This window comes from Pyrgilauda ruficollis, unplaced genomic scaffold (genome assembly GCF_017590135.1).
Source record: "Pyrgilauda ruficollis isolate IOZ18807 unplaced genomic scaffold, ASM1759013v1 scaffold49, whole genome shotgun sequence".
NCBI classification, from domain to species: domain Eukaryota; kingdom Metazoa; phylum Chordata; class Aves; order Passeriformes; family Passeridae; genus Pyrgilauda; species Pyrgilauda ruficollis.
The window spans coordinates 842,842-861,366 of record NW_024526488.1 but is presented as its reverse complement, the minus strand read 5'-3'; the positions used below and the strand labels follow the sequence as shown (position 1 = coordinate 861,366).

Here is an 18,525-nt window from a genome sequence, read left to right as displayed (position 1 = left end):
TGCAGCTGAATAATCATCTTTGTTATATTCAAATCAGTCTATCTAAAACACTGTTGGGTTTTTTTCCATTTTAATTCAGCTTCTCTGCATTTCAGAGCTAATTAAAGTGGAAGGAATGGGCTCTAATCTCTGCTGCTTTCCTTGCTCACAGCCAGACCTAGTGGGAGGGGTTTGTGCAAGGGTTGCTGTATCAATCACAGCTTACATTAGAGGCCTAGAAAGGTCAAATGATAAAACAGAATCTCTGTTTTTAGTTAACTGCCACTGGATCAGACTCCTACTACAAAAGAGAAGAAAGTGTTCAACTGCTGGGTTGAATTTCTGAGCCAACACATGAACTGTCCTGCTTGTGAGACCCGGGGCTCAGGATCCAAGGTGAGTGCCAGCAAACACCCAGACCTTGTGCCACTGAGTCAGAAACTTCTGGTATGACAGCAATGGCCTTCAGCTGAGCCAGATTTCCAATGAACACTGGCAGAAAATATCATCTTCTTTGGGGAAATAAACAGTTTTGAATACCTTCCCAAATCAAACACACATGCCTGTTTCTGAAGTTATATATTCTCTTACCTTCCATATACCCTTATGTCTGAGATTGCATAAAAGTAGCGTGCCAGGTGTTGCTCATCTACATATATTTCACCAGTTGCTGGCCTAAGCAGTCTTATCCTCAGATCTGTGATGGTAAAGAAATCTCTTAACTTCTTGGTGGTGTCAAGCTGGCCATAAAGAGAAGCCATGTTATGAAGCCGAGGTCCAGCAAAAAAAGCAAATCTATCTTTGATTTCAAAGTGGATTATTTTGCTATTTGTCATGTACCCAGTAGAGTATTCCTCTGTGCAAATGATTTCTAGGACTGTGTGCTGTGATAAATCCCTCACTGATTTTGGATCCATGTGAAAAGCATCTAAGCAGTCTGTGGCATAGTATTGGTAGGGCTGCCACGTTCGTCCATAGTCGAGTGATTTCTCCAGGATCATTTGGTCTGGACGGCCAGATTCAAAGGTGATAACTATGTTATCTGTAAGCTCAATGGTTTTGTTCCAGGAGAGTGTAATATTAACATGAAGAGGCTTCGGATAGTCCTTCCAAGTTGTGGACTGCCAGAATGTGGAGGGATGTCTTCCTTCCAGATCGAACATCAGTTCTGGAGGATGAGCCAGTTCTTGGGTACTTGCATCACATTCATTATTGCACATGTAGGGATTCCCCTGGAAAAGAGCACAGCAGTGTTACAAGGGGCATCACAGAGGTGAGTGTGACACACAAGATGCTTCTTGACTGAGGACTGCTTTTCTCCAGGAGGAAAGCCAAGAAAGAAAAAACAAATGCCTGCAAGTACTAACTTTATCTTAATGAGATTAATCCTGGCTGTTTTACCTGTTGAAGTACAAACACAACATAGACAGCACCCTTGTGTCTGTACTGTAGACATTTTTCTTAATATATGTTAAAGAAAGAAGCAAGCTTATTTACCCTGAACAACTTGAACCAAGGATTGAGTCACAAAAGACTAAGAACAGTATGCAAGTCTCTAATAGCTCAGTAACTCCAACTCTTAGAAAGCTGCAGCAACCAAAGAGAATATGTTTTTGAAACAAGCATGTTCCTCAGAGCTCTGCCCAAAAAAGTACTAATTTGTAGGGCAAGTGTATTTTGTTAGCAGTGCAGCCTGTGTGTACTCAGTATGAGCCTGTATTCAGTATACTTTCAAGTTTCCTTTCACCCAGGTGGGAAATTTATCATGCTTAACCAGCTCAACACTGCCTTGCCTTAAAACATTTACCCTTGCAACCAAAAGCCATTAGAAAAAACAGTGCTCTGTCAGCTCTGGGACTTGATTCAGGTATCTGCCATCTTATTACGGGGTACCAAAGTACTTCAGAAAAGCCTTTTCATGAGGCACCAGGTTCAATTTATCAGGACAAGATAATCCAGCACTTGATTAGGTGGGAGATGTCAGTGGCTCCAGCTGGAACACTGCCAAGGCGGCTGGAGTTCTGAACTGAGGGTTGAGTTAAAAACAGCACAAAAAAAGTTTGCCAATAGTGCACAGATTTTGCTACTGCTTGTCCTCTGAAGCAAGGTGAAAGTGAATTATCCTCTTTTTGGCCTTTTGATGCATTAACTTTCACACTACAATCTTCTGCTTCTTCACAAAGGCTATTTTGTCTGCAGATTGGGGATATCTTGCAGCAGTTGCCAAGATATCAGACCCTGTAGGCTGCACTGAATCACGTATATCTAATTTCAGCTTTCAACAGTACGTTAGTATTTTGCTACTTGTTCATTCTGTGTTTGTTCCAGAAAGCAACTGCTGCTCTGTAACCTTCCCTCCACCTGACACTGAGATGGTGAAGAAATCTCTATTCACTGCTAGTCAGCACTGCTGGGGGAAAATATGCACATGCCTATACTTAGCAGAGCTCGATGAGGTCATTAATATAGCTGTTATTGTCATTATTCAGAGTCCCCTGCACCTGCCCTGAAAAGAGAACAAGCCCTGGCATGATGATCAACCTTGTCTTTTCTTATAATTGCAGTTATACTTCTCTCCATCTCAAAGCCTGAGGGCAATGAAGTGACTCAGCGCTATCCAGTGTGGAAAACAGGTTTCAAACATGAGTTTCCACCTTGGCCACTGCTCTGCTCTTTGATATACTCGCACAAAACACAAGCAAAAGAACTTCTGCACTCACTCTGACCTCCCCACTGGCAACTTCCTCTTACCTGGGCTGGAAAATGCTGTTTTCTTTCTCTGTCTTTCTTGTTAATACAGCTGAGTGCTAAAACTGACAACGATTCACTGGGACTTGAAGTTGGGGAAAAAAAACTACATGACAACAAAAAGGGTTATTTGAAAACCAGCTGTAACTGGAAATACTCTGCAAAATTTTGTCTATAATCTGTTACAGCTCTGATTTCAAGCTCACGGTTGCTATTTCTATGCCTTCCTTTTGAATAAAACAGTGAAAATTAAAAGTAAGTTTCAAGCAGAAGAGAGAAAACACAGAATTTTTAAATATTTAAGCTCCATTTAATGTATCAGATACAAATGCTAGAATCTGTTAACTTACACAAGCATATTTTCCTCAGGGAAAATATACATATTGTGAAATCTGTAAGGTTCCAGATCCTTTGGCTATATGTAAATATCAGTTTATCAGAAGATGCTCAGATTGCATAAATCACACCTGTCTGAGGTTGCCTAGAAAAATCTGGTCGCTTAGATCTGTGTACCTCTAATCTATATGCTTTATGCTTCTGCTTTTGCGTTGGCAAAAGCAACTACAGTGGGCAGTCACAGGTATGGAAATCCAACAAATAAATGCTCCTGTGCAGCCAGACAGGAGCATTAGGCACTGCTGAGGGATGGCTTTAGTTTCCTGCTCCACAAGCAACCACTGAGTCTGTTGTGACTCTTTGTGCTAAAAACTAAAGCCACTCTGATCCCTTAGTCCCTGGATGCTGGAGGAAGCATGTTTTATGACTTCCAGCAGTTAACCCAGGTTGTATGGGATGTAATGTTTCTTTCTCTATATTAGTTGATTTATTTTACTCCCTTTGCCTTTTATCTTTTACGTTTTAGCAAAAGCTGAGGTGCCAACACAATCAGAGAATAACTGGGAGGGGGGCTCTAAAAACACCCCACAAGCTGACGTGAATGCAGTATGACATTGAGAGCTGGCAGCCCTAGCTCGCAACTGAAATGCAATCTACAACTCTGTGCACAGAGCTTTTTAGGGAAAGAGGAGACTATTCCAGTTAATGGCAGAGTATTGTGAGAAACAGGTCAGAACCACAGTGCTGTCCTGTCCTGCACCTGAAACTCTTACCAGTGGTAACAGCAGTGCCACAACCTGCCACTGAAACACCAGGATAAGGACATTACTGCAAATGAGAATCCAAATAAAAACTTCAGGTGTATCCTCACCAATAAACTTAATTATTCTTTTAATATTATGGCACACAATTCTCTTTTAAGAGGTGAATGATTTGATGACACCAAAATAACCTGTGTGGAGTTAAGTGCTTGAAAAAGAAAACTAGGAGGAAAAAAAATCTAAGCTGATTACAAGCCAATAAAACAAGTGTCCTGAATTCTAACATGAGGAGAGAAATTATGAGTTTATGTAAATTCCCCTCTGTCTACTGACATGGCAATTGCTGATGTAATTTTGAAATATTTAACATAATTATTCCTTCAGAGGCTTGGAATCAGGTTCCCATTTTCTCTGCTAGCAACTTGGCTTTCAACTGTTTCTAATTAATCTTAAATGTAATTTGCATGGTAAGTCACACTTACATTACCAAAACAGTCTAAAAGGGTCTTACTCTACACAAATGTCCCTCAGTACATGTTATTATGAAAACAATTAATTTAACTGGGATTAGTTACATATTTTAATGCCTTGATCTCTATAATAATCCTCTTTAAGACTTTTGTCACAATAAAATGAATACAACAAAGACAAACTTTGTCCAGTTTGTGAAAGCCAAGCTCAGTCTGTGTTGGGGCCATCTGAAGGACCAGAGCATTAGCATCTCTAAGTAATTTTGTGCCTAGCAGGCAGCTGTAAATAGATCTTCATTTAAGCCTTCCAAGAAGCAGCTCTTCAGTAGGACAAGGTGGAAAATATTTATAACTTTTCAAAATTATATTTAAGCCATTAGGAGAGTTCTAAATAATTAAATACTGATAAATACTTCTAAACACTTTAGTGCCAATTAGCATAAAAGGTGGTTGAGTCTTTCCCACCACCACAACCATGACCACCTAAAAGAAACCAGCTATTTTCCTGTACAGCAATGGGAGATGGATATTAGATAGCTCCTTGCAGGCAGGCAAATTAAGCCGCTATTTATTTTTGTTTTGGCTGCTCATGGAATTGAAAGTATTACTGAAACTACTGCCATAGTCTAAGTGTTGGCTTTAGGAGGAGGTACCTGATTTGCAGGCACAGTGAGGGCATGTGGCTGCACCACATGACTTGATCACATTCAGCCCTGGCTGGAAAAAGCAGAGTTACCCGACAAGCTCCTGAGTAGGGCTGACTGTAGGTTTCCCCTCATTTCCTCTCAACTAGCTGGATTTAGTTTGTTTTAGCACACAGCAATGTCTCTTTGTGGCAGCCAGCTTGAACTTTTATAGTGGTTTTGGAGGTGCTCTGCAAGCGTCCCTGGCTGGGACAGGGTGCCAGGGCTGGCCTTGCTCCCCCTGGGCAGCAATGTGTCCTACCAAAAGCCTCTCCAGGAACAGCACAGTGGCCTTAGAGTGAGGATTTAGGTCAAAAGCAGACGTCCAGCAGCAGTGTGACCTCTGAATGTCAGCAGGGGAGCAGCAGCAGCACTGCAGCTGCTGTTCAAGGGTTGCAGTTTGAGTGCTGCTGCTTAGGTGACACCTCTGGTCTCTCACCTGTGCAGCTCCTCAGTGGCACCCACGCAGGCTCAGATTGAAAATGTTGCTCCTTTCAGTGTGTTCCCTGTCCACATTAAGACCTCATGCACTTTCTCACTCAGGAACAAAGACAGAGGGGCTTAAATCTTCTGCAGCGTGAAGACTGGAAGCTGTATCACAGATTTCATGCTGTAGTGGACACCTGGCTGAATCCCTACAGAGGATTATAACTTGCATTTTCAAACTGGTAAAGGCTGCTGAGGTCAAGCTGGCCAAGACTTTAAGAAGAAGCAAAATAAATTTTCAAGTGAGTCACTCCAACTGATTTTTATACCACTGCCACAAAGTAATTAGATCAGATGCATGAGACAAGAAATAAATACAGCCTCACTTAGGTATGGAGTGTGGCTGTGTGGTAAATTACCACATTCAAGTCACACTTTTAGAAATAATAGAGTATTTCTGTTTTCCTTTTCAAAAGATCATTACAATTAATTCACTTGGTGCATGCTGTACATTGTAGGTGATTAATTAGACAGCAATAGCTAACAGCAGCAATTGCCCTAATGCTTACATTTCGCATGTGGTTTCTAACCAGGAATTACTTGTTTACCATGACAGAGCCAGATTATGAAACCATTAATTGTGACACTACCACACCTAATAAGGTGTTGTTCTGCTAAGGGCAAACAGTCAGTGAGGCGGAGGATAGGCAAGGTCCAGGATCTGGTGCATGATAATTGATGTTATCAAAGCCACTACATCCATTAGCTGGTTTGAGAGCATCTTGGTCAGTGTCTGCAGAATTATTGCTGTGATGATGACAGGAATGGCTGTAGACAAGAACATTTTACCATCAACAGCCTTTCATCACTGCAGTGACAGCATTTTAAGTTAAAGTGATTTAAGTTAAGAAAGAAAAAGTGCTAAAATCTGAGTGGAAGATTTGATGCTCTTTCAAGAGCTCCCAAGCAAGGGCATCTGGATGCCCAGACTAGCACTTTGAACTCTGAGCTGCAGGCTGAACAATGGACATTCTTCAAAATGAGCAAAAAAGAGAATAAAAGCATGTTTAAATCAATACCTGCTGGGGAGACTTAAAAAGATTAAACAAGGGAGGATGTGACTGGCCAAAAATAGACAATAATGCTTAACAACTTCATGCACTTTTAAGCTTGAAAGTACATTGTAGATTATGATCCTGATCCTGAAACCAACTTGGTGTAAGAAGGCCCTTGTAACTCAGATTTAAAAAAGATATTTAAGCATCTAAATATCTGTCACTTTTGCTGTGTGGCACACAAACCTATCTAATTACTCTTCATGACAACACCTCTACGAGGTATGGAATCCTATACCCAATTTACATATAGATGCAGAATTAGAGAGGGATGCTTTTGCATGATGAACGCGGTAATCCCTGATTATATTGTACTGTTGCTTGCAAAGCCTTTTGGTTGATCATGTGAAGGTATTCCTGGCATACAGAGTAGTTCTCAGATTACTGCCTCTTTTCAATACTATGGACTGAAAATGCTGCATAGGAAAACATTTAATATTTGCAGCACCAAATGCATTGGTGCATTTGCCAAAGACATTTACTTCCTAGCAGAACATTCTCTATTTTCAGTAACTTTAGTTACTTTTTGAAAATGATTTTCAATTTACTCTATGAGTCAAATGGAGTTTTGTTTCCTCTGAAATATTTCTACCCACTTCTGGGGAGTGAAAATCCTTCTTTTTCTCGCTGGTAGCTTTCTGCTGCTGAAACTGTCTGTGACTTGGCAACCTTGCTGATGTAACTTTGGCCACCTGATCCTTCTGGCATAACCTTATGGCAGATCTTACTGGCACCGACCCCAGTGTGGTTTTGTTATTTTAGAAACTCAATATTGGTGTTTTCCTCAAGCATCAGCAGGTATCTGGCAACATAATCACTTTCCTATTTATAGCTTTTGCAGTGCCATGCCATGCCTGATGCTGGGACCCCAGCTGAGCTCTGGCTGAACAATACAGCAAATGTTCCAAGATAAATGGAGTTTCTTTTATACCAGATGCATACCTGGATTTAAGAAACTGAAATCCCAGGGGGTGTAATATCTCCTGTCAGAACAGTGGCACTTGTCCTGGCTAAAGCAGCCCGTTCATGAGAGCACTCCTTGGACAAGGCAGCAGAGGGTATCCATCTCCAGCATCCTGCTCAGCTCAGCATTTTTGTCTGAGCCAGTTTTCCAGCCATCCTGCTGCCCTGCAGGAGCTCTGGCAAGAAAACAGGGCAGGAGATACAGGGGATGTCCTCAGCTGGGAATAGCTTATGCTGCCAGTAACAACAGCTTGGGGTGTCTCTGCATTAGGTTTTGTGTTCTGATACAGCTCTCATCTTGCCCGCTTTCTCATTATTTTGGACTATCCATGGATTAGAATGGGAGCCATTGAGAAGATAGAAAGAAGAAGTCTAAAACATTACAGCTGAAAGGTGCCATTCCTGAGCAAGGAAAAGGCAATGCAGTGGGAAGTTGGTCCATTATTATGAAAAGATGTTATCAGTTATCACAGTGAACATGGAGGGAATGTGAGCATCAAAATCTGAGAGATTAAATCATCCTGATAGGGACAGGAGAAATCACGGTGCTGGGAACACTAAAAAATTTTTTTTGTTTGTTCATTTTTTGTTTGTTCATTTTTGTTTGTTCATTTTTTGTTGTAGTTATAAATGACTGTGTTCAGAGTTTTGGTCTAGAAAAGAAAACTGTGCATACCAAAAAGTCTGAGAAACAGGTTTTGATAGCAAAGAAGACCGCTGCAGGCCTTAATGTCTCCCCTAACCCAACCTAGCAGCAGGGGTTGATGTCCCTGACCAGCCCCACCTGGGCCCCAGGCCAGTCCCTGTTCAAGCTCACGTCTCTGTTCTGATGCACTGCTTGGCTAGAAGAGTACTGCCACTACCAGAAGGGATGCAACAGCTGGGAATGAAGTGAAGCAGTGCAGATAGATTGACTGGCTTAAGGGCAACATGAAAATGCACGCTAAATAGTGAACAAAGAGCTAAATTGTGCCTGTACTGTTGTACTCATGCTTAAGTGACTAAAAGGTCAATTACATACAAAAATAGCAACTTTCATGTGCAAGTGTTATTTATGTTGTAGAAGACTACTCAGGGAATATACGTGTCTGTTGGACTTAGACACAACCATTTCTGTCCCAACACAATGAATTTCACTGCATATGTCCCCCCAAGGCATCATTACAATTTTATTCTTACAGAGAGCAGCAGGATTGAGGACAACAAACTCAGATTATTTCCTTTCTGACAGATGTAAACATAGCACCTGCAAATGCTTACCCTGGTCTGCACTGCAGGTATTGCTGTTACAAACTCAACAATCTAAATTCAGGTCTGAAGAATTCTGTTTTTTTCTACTGGCAGTATTTTACTTCCTCTGTATTTACACATCTGTGTTAGCAGACTTTATATTTTTAATTTGTTTCACCTGATTATTTTATTATTTCCTGAAAGTGGAACTGTAGAATATGCTGCACCTGGGAAGTACAGCAGTGTGATGGAAGCATACCTGGTTATGTCATTGTGATTGTAGGTTTTATGTTTTACTCTGAGCAGACTGTGTTAGTGGAGATAGCCAAAGGCACTGTACCAAGCTATTCCGATTGACAAGAAGTTGATACAAAACTATTTTCATGCACAGAAAAGCACAACTCCTTTACTAGGAACTAGTTAAAAGGGAAACTAACAAAACCAAATCCCAAACCTTTCCTAGCTTTGTGAAGACAGAGTCCTTGTTTAAATATTCACTGTCAGAAACAAGATCTTATAATTTATTTCTCACTTGTGATTTTCACCAACTTAAAAGATGCTATTTGGTTGCTTAGATGTGCAGCTACACAGTCATTCTGCAAAATCTGTGGGATATTGACTATGAATTATGGCAAGACAATGAGCAGAAGAAAACCAAATCCTCCACGGTATTCATTAATGGTTGCCTGTGACAAACCACTGTCAGCTTTAATAGTTTTCCTGGGGTGATTCTTGCTTCCTCTGTGGGAGACTTTTGAGATTGCTAAAGAGGATTCCTAAGTAGTAGCAATAGTTAAATAACTTCCATCAAATGTAATGCAAAACATAGTTAGAAAAAAAGTTATCTTCGCTTTCATTTTATTTCTTCATAAAGAAGTGATCTTAGAACAGATGGTCTAATCAAGTACCTGCACAACCAACACTAAGTAATGCTTATATTCACTAGAGCACTGCCAAAACAGTGAGCTGATGTTTTACTAATCACCCCAATGAGAGAAATGCTGAGTGCCATTCAATAAACAGTTAATTTCCCAACGCTGGACTAACTTTTCCTTTGTTATCATTGAAATCAGACAGCCTTTCCAAGCCAAGGCAGGCTGTCTTCCCCAGCTCCGACAGTCCTTTATTTTGCGTGCTATCACACCAGTTTGAATAGGATGCAGTGCAGTAGCTGTGAATAAGGACAGCAAAACCAGGTCATTTAAAGCTGTAAAAAAACCCTTTCAATCCCTGTTTATGTAATATTGCATGTTTATGTAATGTTTTGCATACTACTTTTTAGCTCTAAATCTCCAAACGACTTACAACCATGTTCAGCTGCCCACAAAGTTACAGGTGCAGGAGATCAGACAAAGAGGTGAAGTAATTAGTGCTCAGACAAGTGGTGGCTAAACCAGACCCTCTGCCTCACGGTCTTTTTTCAAAAATTTTTGATTAATTATTTTTTTCAAAGATAAATCTTTTAATTAATTCTATGGCTCATGCCATAGAGAAAAGACAGTGCAAAGCCAGACAACACATAAAAAGGAATTAAGAGACAGAAGGAATTATCTTCTTGTTAGGGATGTCTCAGCTGTGTTTTTGGGACTGTCTGCATCTGTAGACACTGTTCATCCTGCTCCAGAGTGTTATTGGTTCTGTGCTCGTGGACCTTATGCAAATTTGTATTTCTACAGTAACTGTAATTTTATTTCTGATTATTAACATCAGTATTACTTTTGACCATTTTGGACCTACTAACACATCTATTGCCATTTTTAATATGTTTTAGAGCTGATGCATTGACACTGAATGTCAAACACCACAATTAGAATTGCTGATGTTATGCAGAAACACTCTTCTTAATATCTATAACCCCCCCTTCCCCCCATCTTATTACTGCTACCAAATCTGCACTAATTTCTGTTGAATTTGGTAAGTTTTTTGTTGCAGTATTCCCAGGCTTAAAGGACCTTTGCATGCATGTGAAACACTTAAAGGAAGAATGAAAAAGAACATAAACAATAATGACAGTTGTAAATGAAATCCAATTTCACCTCATGTCTCTTAAAAGGTGGGCCATGTTGTTTTCCTTTCATTTGTGTTTGTCAGGATGATAAAATAAATATTTTTAATGAGTCACAGTGTATACCTACATAATGTGGAATTGTTATAGAGACAAATATGAATGTTGAATTTCATTATACAGTGAAGCGATGTCTTATTAGTATTCACAATGAATTGTGTGATGTCTCTCCACATTTAAATTAGAGTACATAGTGCTTTGAAAAAGAATAAAGTCACTCATCAAATCCATATTAGGATACTGCACCAATATAAGTAATTCAATCAAAAACAATCCCCACATATTATCTTTTGAGGAAGGGTTGCAAACTTTGTGATAAACTGGTAATTTGTTCAGTTCTGTGCTGGAGAATGTCATGTAATTTCCTTTATTACATATGTCCATAATAAAAAATAACCACACAGCTTTGAAAAATATAAAATGACTTCCTAAAATCATTAATACTGTTATCTGCAAATTTATATTTCAGGTATTGTATGTGCTTGCACTGCCTCTAACAACCTGTCATTTAAAAAACTTATTTCATCATAGCACACTGGAATATGGAAAAGCCCAACTGGTTGTGTGGCAGTGCTGCTAAAAGGGGAAGGAAAGCAGCTGCTCCTGTCCATGCAGAGGGCAGGGTGTAATGTCTGCACCATCCCTGCTGCTGCCTCAGGTGGGCACCTCAGAGCACTGGGGATAAAACCAGTCCCTACAAAATTTCATAGCCTCAGGTACTGTCCCAGATGACACAGAGTACCTCCCAAGCCTGAATGTGAATATTTTACCTAAAGTAAGACAACAGCATCTCCAAGTGCAAGAAAGGCTTATGATAAGGTATGTAACACTTTCAATTAACTCATCATCAGATGTGTAGCGTGCAGCCAGCTCCCCTGAACTGAGGCAAACTTGCTCCCTGGGTTGTTTATAAAGTAATTCAAACCTGAAGAGGCTTCTTCCCCTACAGAGCTACGGCAAGACTTCTGCAAGCTGGGGTCTCCCTTTGAACCTGTGCATGCCTCCAGTGTAATCAGGAACAGCCATGAATTCATGGCACATGAACTGGGCTAACTCAGGTAACTTTGTTAGCAAGACCAGGGCAGCCTGGGCAGTGCAGTGCTCTGGGCATTTCAGTGCTGCTGGCCTATGGGGATGTTGTGCTGACAATTCTTTTTCTGTGCTTTAACCCCCCACAGAGATTAAATCTGCATGTGTATGCTAGGACAAGGCAACTGTAACTCATGAACATTGTTGAATGAATATAAAAAGTATTTGACTTTTGGTAAGCTTTAGGTGGAGGAGTTTCTTGGAAGACGAGAATCTAATTTTTCTATGGTGGTAAAAATAGACTTTCTACAAACACCTGCTGGGATGCCTGAAGGTAATGTTTATGGACAGGGTTTCCTTTTATCCTAATAAATTTCAGTCTATTACAGAGTAAGTTGATAAGAGAAGCTCTGACTATGCTTCTTTCCACTGTACCACCCTGGGAAGTAATAAATTACAGCATATTATGTTCCCTATCAGTCCTACCCATCACACATCTTACAGAAGATGTGATAAAGAGAAACATCTTGGCTAGAGTAATGCAATTAACTGCTGTCATTTGAAATGTGAAAAATTACATTCTCTTAGTCCAGCCTGTCTAGTTGCTCAACTAATTTTGATCAAAAATGCTGTTTAATGACTTGATGGTCGACTGTATGACTACTTTCCAAGAGACTGTTTCTTGCAGTAGGTGCAAGAAAGGTCAAAACCTTTCACCAGCCTGCAGTGTCCTGGCTGTGCAGCCCAGAGGTCGGGGTGCTAAGGGACAGGAGAGTACTGGGACAGTCCAGCTCCACCGTAGCTGCCTCTGTGAGGGGCACAACAGGGACAGCCCCTCCCCAACACCTGGATGTGCTTCTGATGTCAGATGGCAGCTGGACAAGGCAGCATCTGAAGCCAGAAAGGGATGAATATGAGATATGCCTCCACGTGTTCCTACAGGGACTCAGTAATTTAAACAAGCTAGCACTGCTCAGCATTTATCTTTAAATGGAATTTTAGGTTCCAGTTAGTATGAAAGGAGCTGTATGAAGTGCACTTACTAGAATGAGAAGTATCTGTTTATAAAATGAGTCAGTACTTGTAAGGGTGCAAAAATAAAAGACCTCAGAGCAGGTGAGGTATTCTCTCATCTGACAGAGAATTTAAGGCTGTACTGTGCTAACCCAGAGCCATATGCCCCTTTCTTTAAAGGTATGCAACATTTACATTTTTCATATAAAAAACCCTTTGCATATAGCATCTGAGTATTTTCAGGCCCCAGTAAAGTGTTTTACGGATAAGAAGTGACATAGCTCTGTTTGTAACAATGTCTTTAGACAGCATATAAAATCACCCTGTTCCACATGGCCATCTGTGATATGTTAATGCAAAAGTAAAAAAGAAAAAAGCAACTTCAAAAGATATGCCCTTGGATTTTTTTTAATTTTCATTTCCCCTAATTTTTCACTGGGTATTTACTCAAAGTGCTGCAGTGAGATCAAGAGAAAATAACTTCACGTTTTAGCTTATAATGGAAGTGAACATAAGGCTGTAAATAATTTTTAATGGATTTGAGATTATTTTTGTGAACTCTGTTATATAGCACTCGAATACACCAGTCAATAATATTTTGTGGGCACATGCAAGTTCAAAAAGCTGGCCAATAATTAAAATATATATAAGAGAAAAGCAAGCCTCTTAAGGTATCTTTGATTTTGATAACTCACAGTGACATGGGAAGGTTATGGAAATTATGTATTAATGTAATTTATTCAAGAAGCTGGAGAGATACTTGTCTTTGCATAGGAGCTAATAAAGAAAAAAAAAATCTACTGTTTACTTCTCACCTCCTTGCAAAGATTTGTGACTGTATCTCTCTACTGATCTGTATATATTCTGCAACACAGTACTGACTAGCTTTTAATCATAAAATCAATTCCTCCATGTGATATTATGCCTAGTCAAGTTCTTTCATATTTCTCAGACTGCTTTTCTAGACTTCATTTTGTAATTGTTATTTTGCAGATATAAGAGAAATATAAATGTATATTTATGTAACATTTTCTTGTAGGGTCCTATAACCCCCCAAACCTGGAGAAACTGCCTGCATACTTGCAGGTGGCTAAACTTGGCTGTTACCAAAAGTTTGGATATGATGCTCAAAAACAGAAACTTCTGACTTTTTTTAAATCTGCAAGCACACAAGAAAACAATATAAAACTCTGTGTTGAATATATGAAGGGATATTTAAGTAGTTATAAAACAACCCTATGCAACAGAAAATATTTTATTAGGACTTTATAGTTTATTTAAATTCTCTGAAGTTTCTTTCAATGAGGCAAATCCTATCCCGAGATTCAATTAATTTAACTCCTAGACATGAATTTGCTGAAACCAACAGATGTTCTTACTGAATAAAACGTGAATAGCAATTGAACAAAAGCTCCAGGAGGTATCCCAGTGCTTATGAAGTCCCAGATCATCCTGTCACCTCCCAGCAGCTTTTAACTCTGCACACACTGAGCTTCTCCAAAGCTGCTTTGCCATCAGCTGCTCCCCCACTGGCAGTGGAGGAAAATGAGCAGGCAGTTTTTGACCGAGGGAAAAATAAAAGTCACTGCTCTGCTTCTGGAGCTTGTAGGTGTGGCAAGGCTTAGGACAAGATCTCTGCAGCATCCTGGGGTTGTGGGGAATCCACGAAAACAGGGAATGGGGGCCACAGCCCCACCTGAAGGCAAATAAGGCAGTAAAACAAGTGTAACTCAAGTAAGTCTGAAGAGTAATTGTGTTTCTCTGAGTGTAAGGCAAGTGTGTTTCATACCAGTGCTTGCCTTCTCAGGTGCTGCCTTTGTTAATTAAAGAAATGTTTTATATTAGAATTGCTGTCACAGATGATATAATGCTATCACTTTGGTATCTTAATTAAATTACACTGCAGGCTCTAAGTCCTTCAGGACACCTTCATTTCAGATGCTCTATGTCTGTCAGTACCATCACAAATGGGATTTTGTTTTTTAATACCTCCACCTAGAAATGCCTGGCTTTATTAGTTGAGTCTAGGCTAGCAGAGTGAAGGTAGCCATGGAATGATGTAACTGCAAGAGATTAGACTGAAAAGGCAGATTTGTTGAGGTTCTGACTAGCTTTTATACAATAATGAATCTCACCACCCTGCAAGAGAGTTTAACGTAGGTTATATAGTAATGGTGTTCAAACGTAGATTATGTACTGGATAGTCCACATTTTCCATTAAAAATCGTAAATGTCAAAGAGTCTAAACTCAGTTTGTCATCCTGCTTCTTATTTGCAGCAGAGGAGCCAATTTTCAGCTTACGCGACGGTCCAAGGGGCATAATGATATTAGATTCCACAGGTCTGTGTAAAATGTTTGTAGTTCAGTTTCGTGAGCAAGATTTATACAATGGTTGAAGCTAAGTAGAGAAAAAAAAAAAGCTTTCTGCTGCCTGTCATTCTGTTGAATGTCTTAATTATCACTGTTTACATGTTGGTATTGCGTGGCATGGAGTGGTGCAAGCCCACAGCTTGCTGAGGGCCATTGTCCAAACAGGGGTGAAGACAACCTCTGCCTGGAGGCACTGCCCATCTTGACAGCATTTTAATATCTCTCATTGTCAGTGTTATTATTTTGTTGATGGCCAGCTGCTCTTTTGTCACTATTACAATGACAAGCTGTCAAGCATGTGCTGGTCTTAGCAAAGCTCAGGTGTTTTCTTGTTGCTGTGCCTTGGAGTAGGGGATGCAAAACAGCCCCATCCTACACTCCTGAGTAAATCCAAGTAGCAAAACTTCAGGAAGCAAGTATAAGAAGAAAATATATACATATATGTATTTGGTGCTGTTACTCTGGTATTTGTGATGGACAAGTCCTTCATGTGTCACTCTGAACTCCCACTGAAGGCTGTGGGAATCTTTGCACTGATTTAAATTGAAGCAGACTTGCTCCTAGATGCTCCAATTATGAAAACAGCAGCAAGAGCTTATGAGACCAAATTTTCTCACACCGGGAGAAAAAAATAATGAAGGGACACAGTGTATTCAATGTGGGACACGGAATAAAATCAGTCTCTTCATGATGAACAGTTGTAAAGGTTAAAAAAATGACATTGCAACAAACAATGCGCCCTTCTAGTCACCTCAGATGAGGACTGCTCTACTGTGTTTCATTGTTTGGTGTTATTTTATTACTGGACTTAACTTGATGTAAAAGTAATTATTCCTTAATATATCTGCATTTAAAAAGTGCCAAACACCAATTATGAATGATGACATTTAAAATAATTCACCAAGTGAGTGTAATTAAGTTACAAATAGACTGTTCTGCAAATAGAACTGCTGCTCTGAGGGCAGGCTGCAGCATGCTGCCTGCATGGCATTAGCCAAACAGGCACTCCTGATGCATGTGTGCGCTAGACCTCGGAAACAAAACTTTTCTGAACTGGTGAAACACAAAGAATAATAATTACTTGTGAGGGTGATCTTGTAAGAAAATATACCATTCACCTATAAAGGTAATGCCCCAGACTGCAGTGTCCTAAATGATTTCATGCTTTGTATTTTTAAAATGATTCTTTAAAGGGTCATTGCAATATAAGCCAACTCAATGGTGAGAAGGCTGCAGGAAGGATTTAGTTGAGTTTTGAATCTGTAGTAGAGCAGATGAGTAAGAAGGGTTGGGGAAGGCATAATAATTTTTGTAATGATTCAACACAAGTCAGTACTTGTAAGAACAATACATTTCCCTTCTTGCAGTACAGTTGTTTTTTCAGTTTTTGAAGAAAGTCTTGTTTTTTAATACTCCTCCATGACAGTACAGAAGTCACAAAGGAGATTCTGTGTTGCATTCCTAAATTGCTCCAGAATTTGAAGAAAGTTTATCTCTAGCTTTCTGGATGATACCAAGGGTGACTGAATAAAATCTCTGGGAAAATATACATTTACTCTGTAGTGCTGTGAAAATATAGATAATCTGGACTATAGTGCTTATATTCTTATCTTTAATGAAATGCTATGGGAAATGTGTGTAAATTAGGATAAAGTGGGAATAACTCTTCTGACTTCGTTAAAGCTGCGACAACAAAAGAATTAGGAAATTAGATCTTTAAACATGTATTAGGTTCCCTGCAGTACCTTTAATCAAAATCAAATTTCTCTAAAAATACATTAAGACTTTAGAAGCTGAATATTTTGATATATGAAAATGTGAAGTAAATTATATTTTCAATGCTTGACCAATCGCAACGGATGCTGGCATAATTTTTGGGATGTTTACTTTTCAGAGTGCCCCAGGATAGCTAACTGCTGCAGAAGTGGGAAGTTTCAGAGACAGAGGAGCCATGGTTGGGCTGTGCTTTTCACAGGCGGCATTTACTCACACATGCTGTTGATAATCTGGCCAGAGAATAAAATGTGAATTCTTTATTTACAGCTCAGAGCCTTTGTCCCCCAAAGCAGTGAAGTTGCTGCAGCTGTACCTGAGAGCTGACTGTGTGAGCTGCATGTGCCGCTGCACAAATGGGGTCAGTGACCGCAGTGTCACAGCATGGATCCATCCCAGGGCACTGCAGCCCTTCCTCCTGCATTTCCACAGGCAGGCTTTGGGTGTGTCCTTGGTCAGGAAGGAAGTTTGAAAAGAAAGTGGGGGGAGCCGAGGGGGAGGAAAGAGCACAACTAAATTTTGGAACAAGTTAGTGACAACTGTTGGCAATACCAGGTAAAACTGAAACAGAGAGGTGGTAATGGTATGGAACAGGAAAGGAGGGGTGTAAAGCACTGAGGTCATCAGAAAAAAAAAAGGCAAAAACCAATTGAAGTTTAAAAAGACAATCTTTTGTTAATGTTTTTTTCCTCTTTAGTCCTCAATAATTTCAGGTCATTCCCCTGAACATGTCATGGTTTAAGCCAACTGGCCACCAAGCCCTATAGAGCTGCTCACTCATTCCTCCTGCAGAAGATTGGGGGGAGAACTGTAAGAGTAAAAGCCAGAAAATTTGTGAGTTGAGATAAAGTTTAAAGTTTACAGGGAAAGTGAAAGCCAGGCACACAAGCAAAGCAAAACAAGGAATTAATTTGCTACTTCCCATGGGCAGGCATTCCTGCTCTTTTTAAAAAAATCTGCACTAACACAGTCCAAATTGCTGAACTACATTCATGCATGTAAAATCACACCTTCATTTTGCTGGGTATGAGGCAAAGAATTGAGTGTCCAGTCTGAAGGTGGTGGAGGAATTTTGCACACAAGAAGAAAAGCAAAAGGAAACAAAAGGTCACTATCTTAAGATGGGTAAAGAAAATGAGATGTAAAAGGGCTAGATTACAAAAAAGTGAGTTACCATTAGGTAATTTTCCCTAATGCCTGATTTCCTTTTGCTCCTCTGTCTTAGTAGACATTATGCTAAATGACAAAACAAATGGTAAAGACCAGGACAAGAACTTCTCATGTAGAACTGCCAGAAGTGCAACTTTGTAAAGTTGTATTTTTTTTTCCTTTTCCCCCAATAGTCTAAAGATGCTCTTATAAAGAGTATGTGCTTGTGAACAGAAGTGGGCTTCTAATGGAACCAAACCATAATTTATTTTTATGGCTTGCAATGTTAAGTAATTTTACTTAACATGCCATTTTTAAAACTAAATGCATAGAAGGAAAAGTATGAGACACGGCAAATGCATGAAGGAAGATTTATACTGAAAGATAAACTGCTGGTCTGGTTCACTGACACC

At 39.8% G+C, this 18,525-nt stretch overlaps 1 protein-coding gene across 1 annotated transcript in view; it reads right to left on the bottom strand.

Annotated features, from left to right (window-relative positions):
• Nucleotides 1-18,525, bottom strand: part of NTNG1 (netrin G1) — a 142,029-nt gene that overhangs the window by 85,453 nt on the left and 38,051 nt on the right. Inside the window, exon 2 of the mRNA XM_041479578.1 lies at nucleotides 571-1,211. Coding sequence (XP_041335512.1) covers nucleotides 571-1,211 — 641 coding nt within the window. The remainder of the gene's footprint in view (nucleotides 1-570; nucleotides 1,212-18,525) is intronic.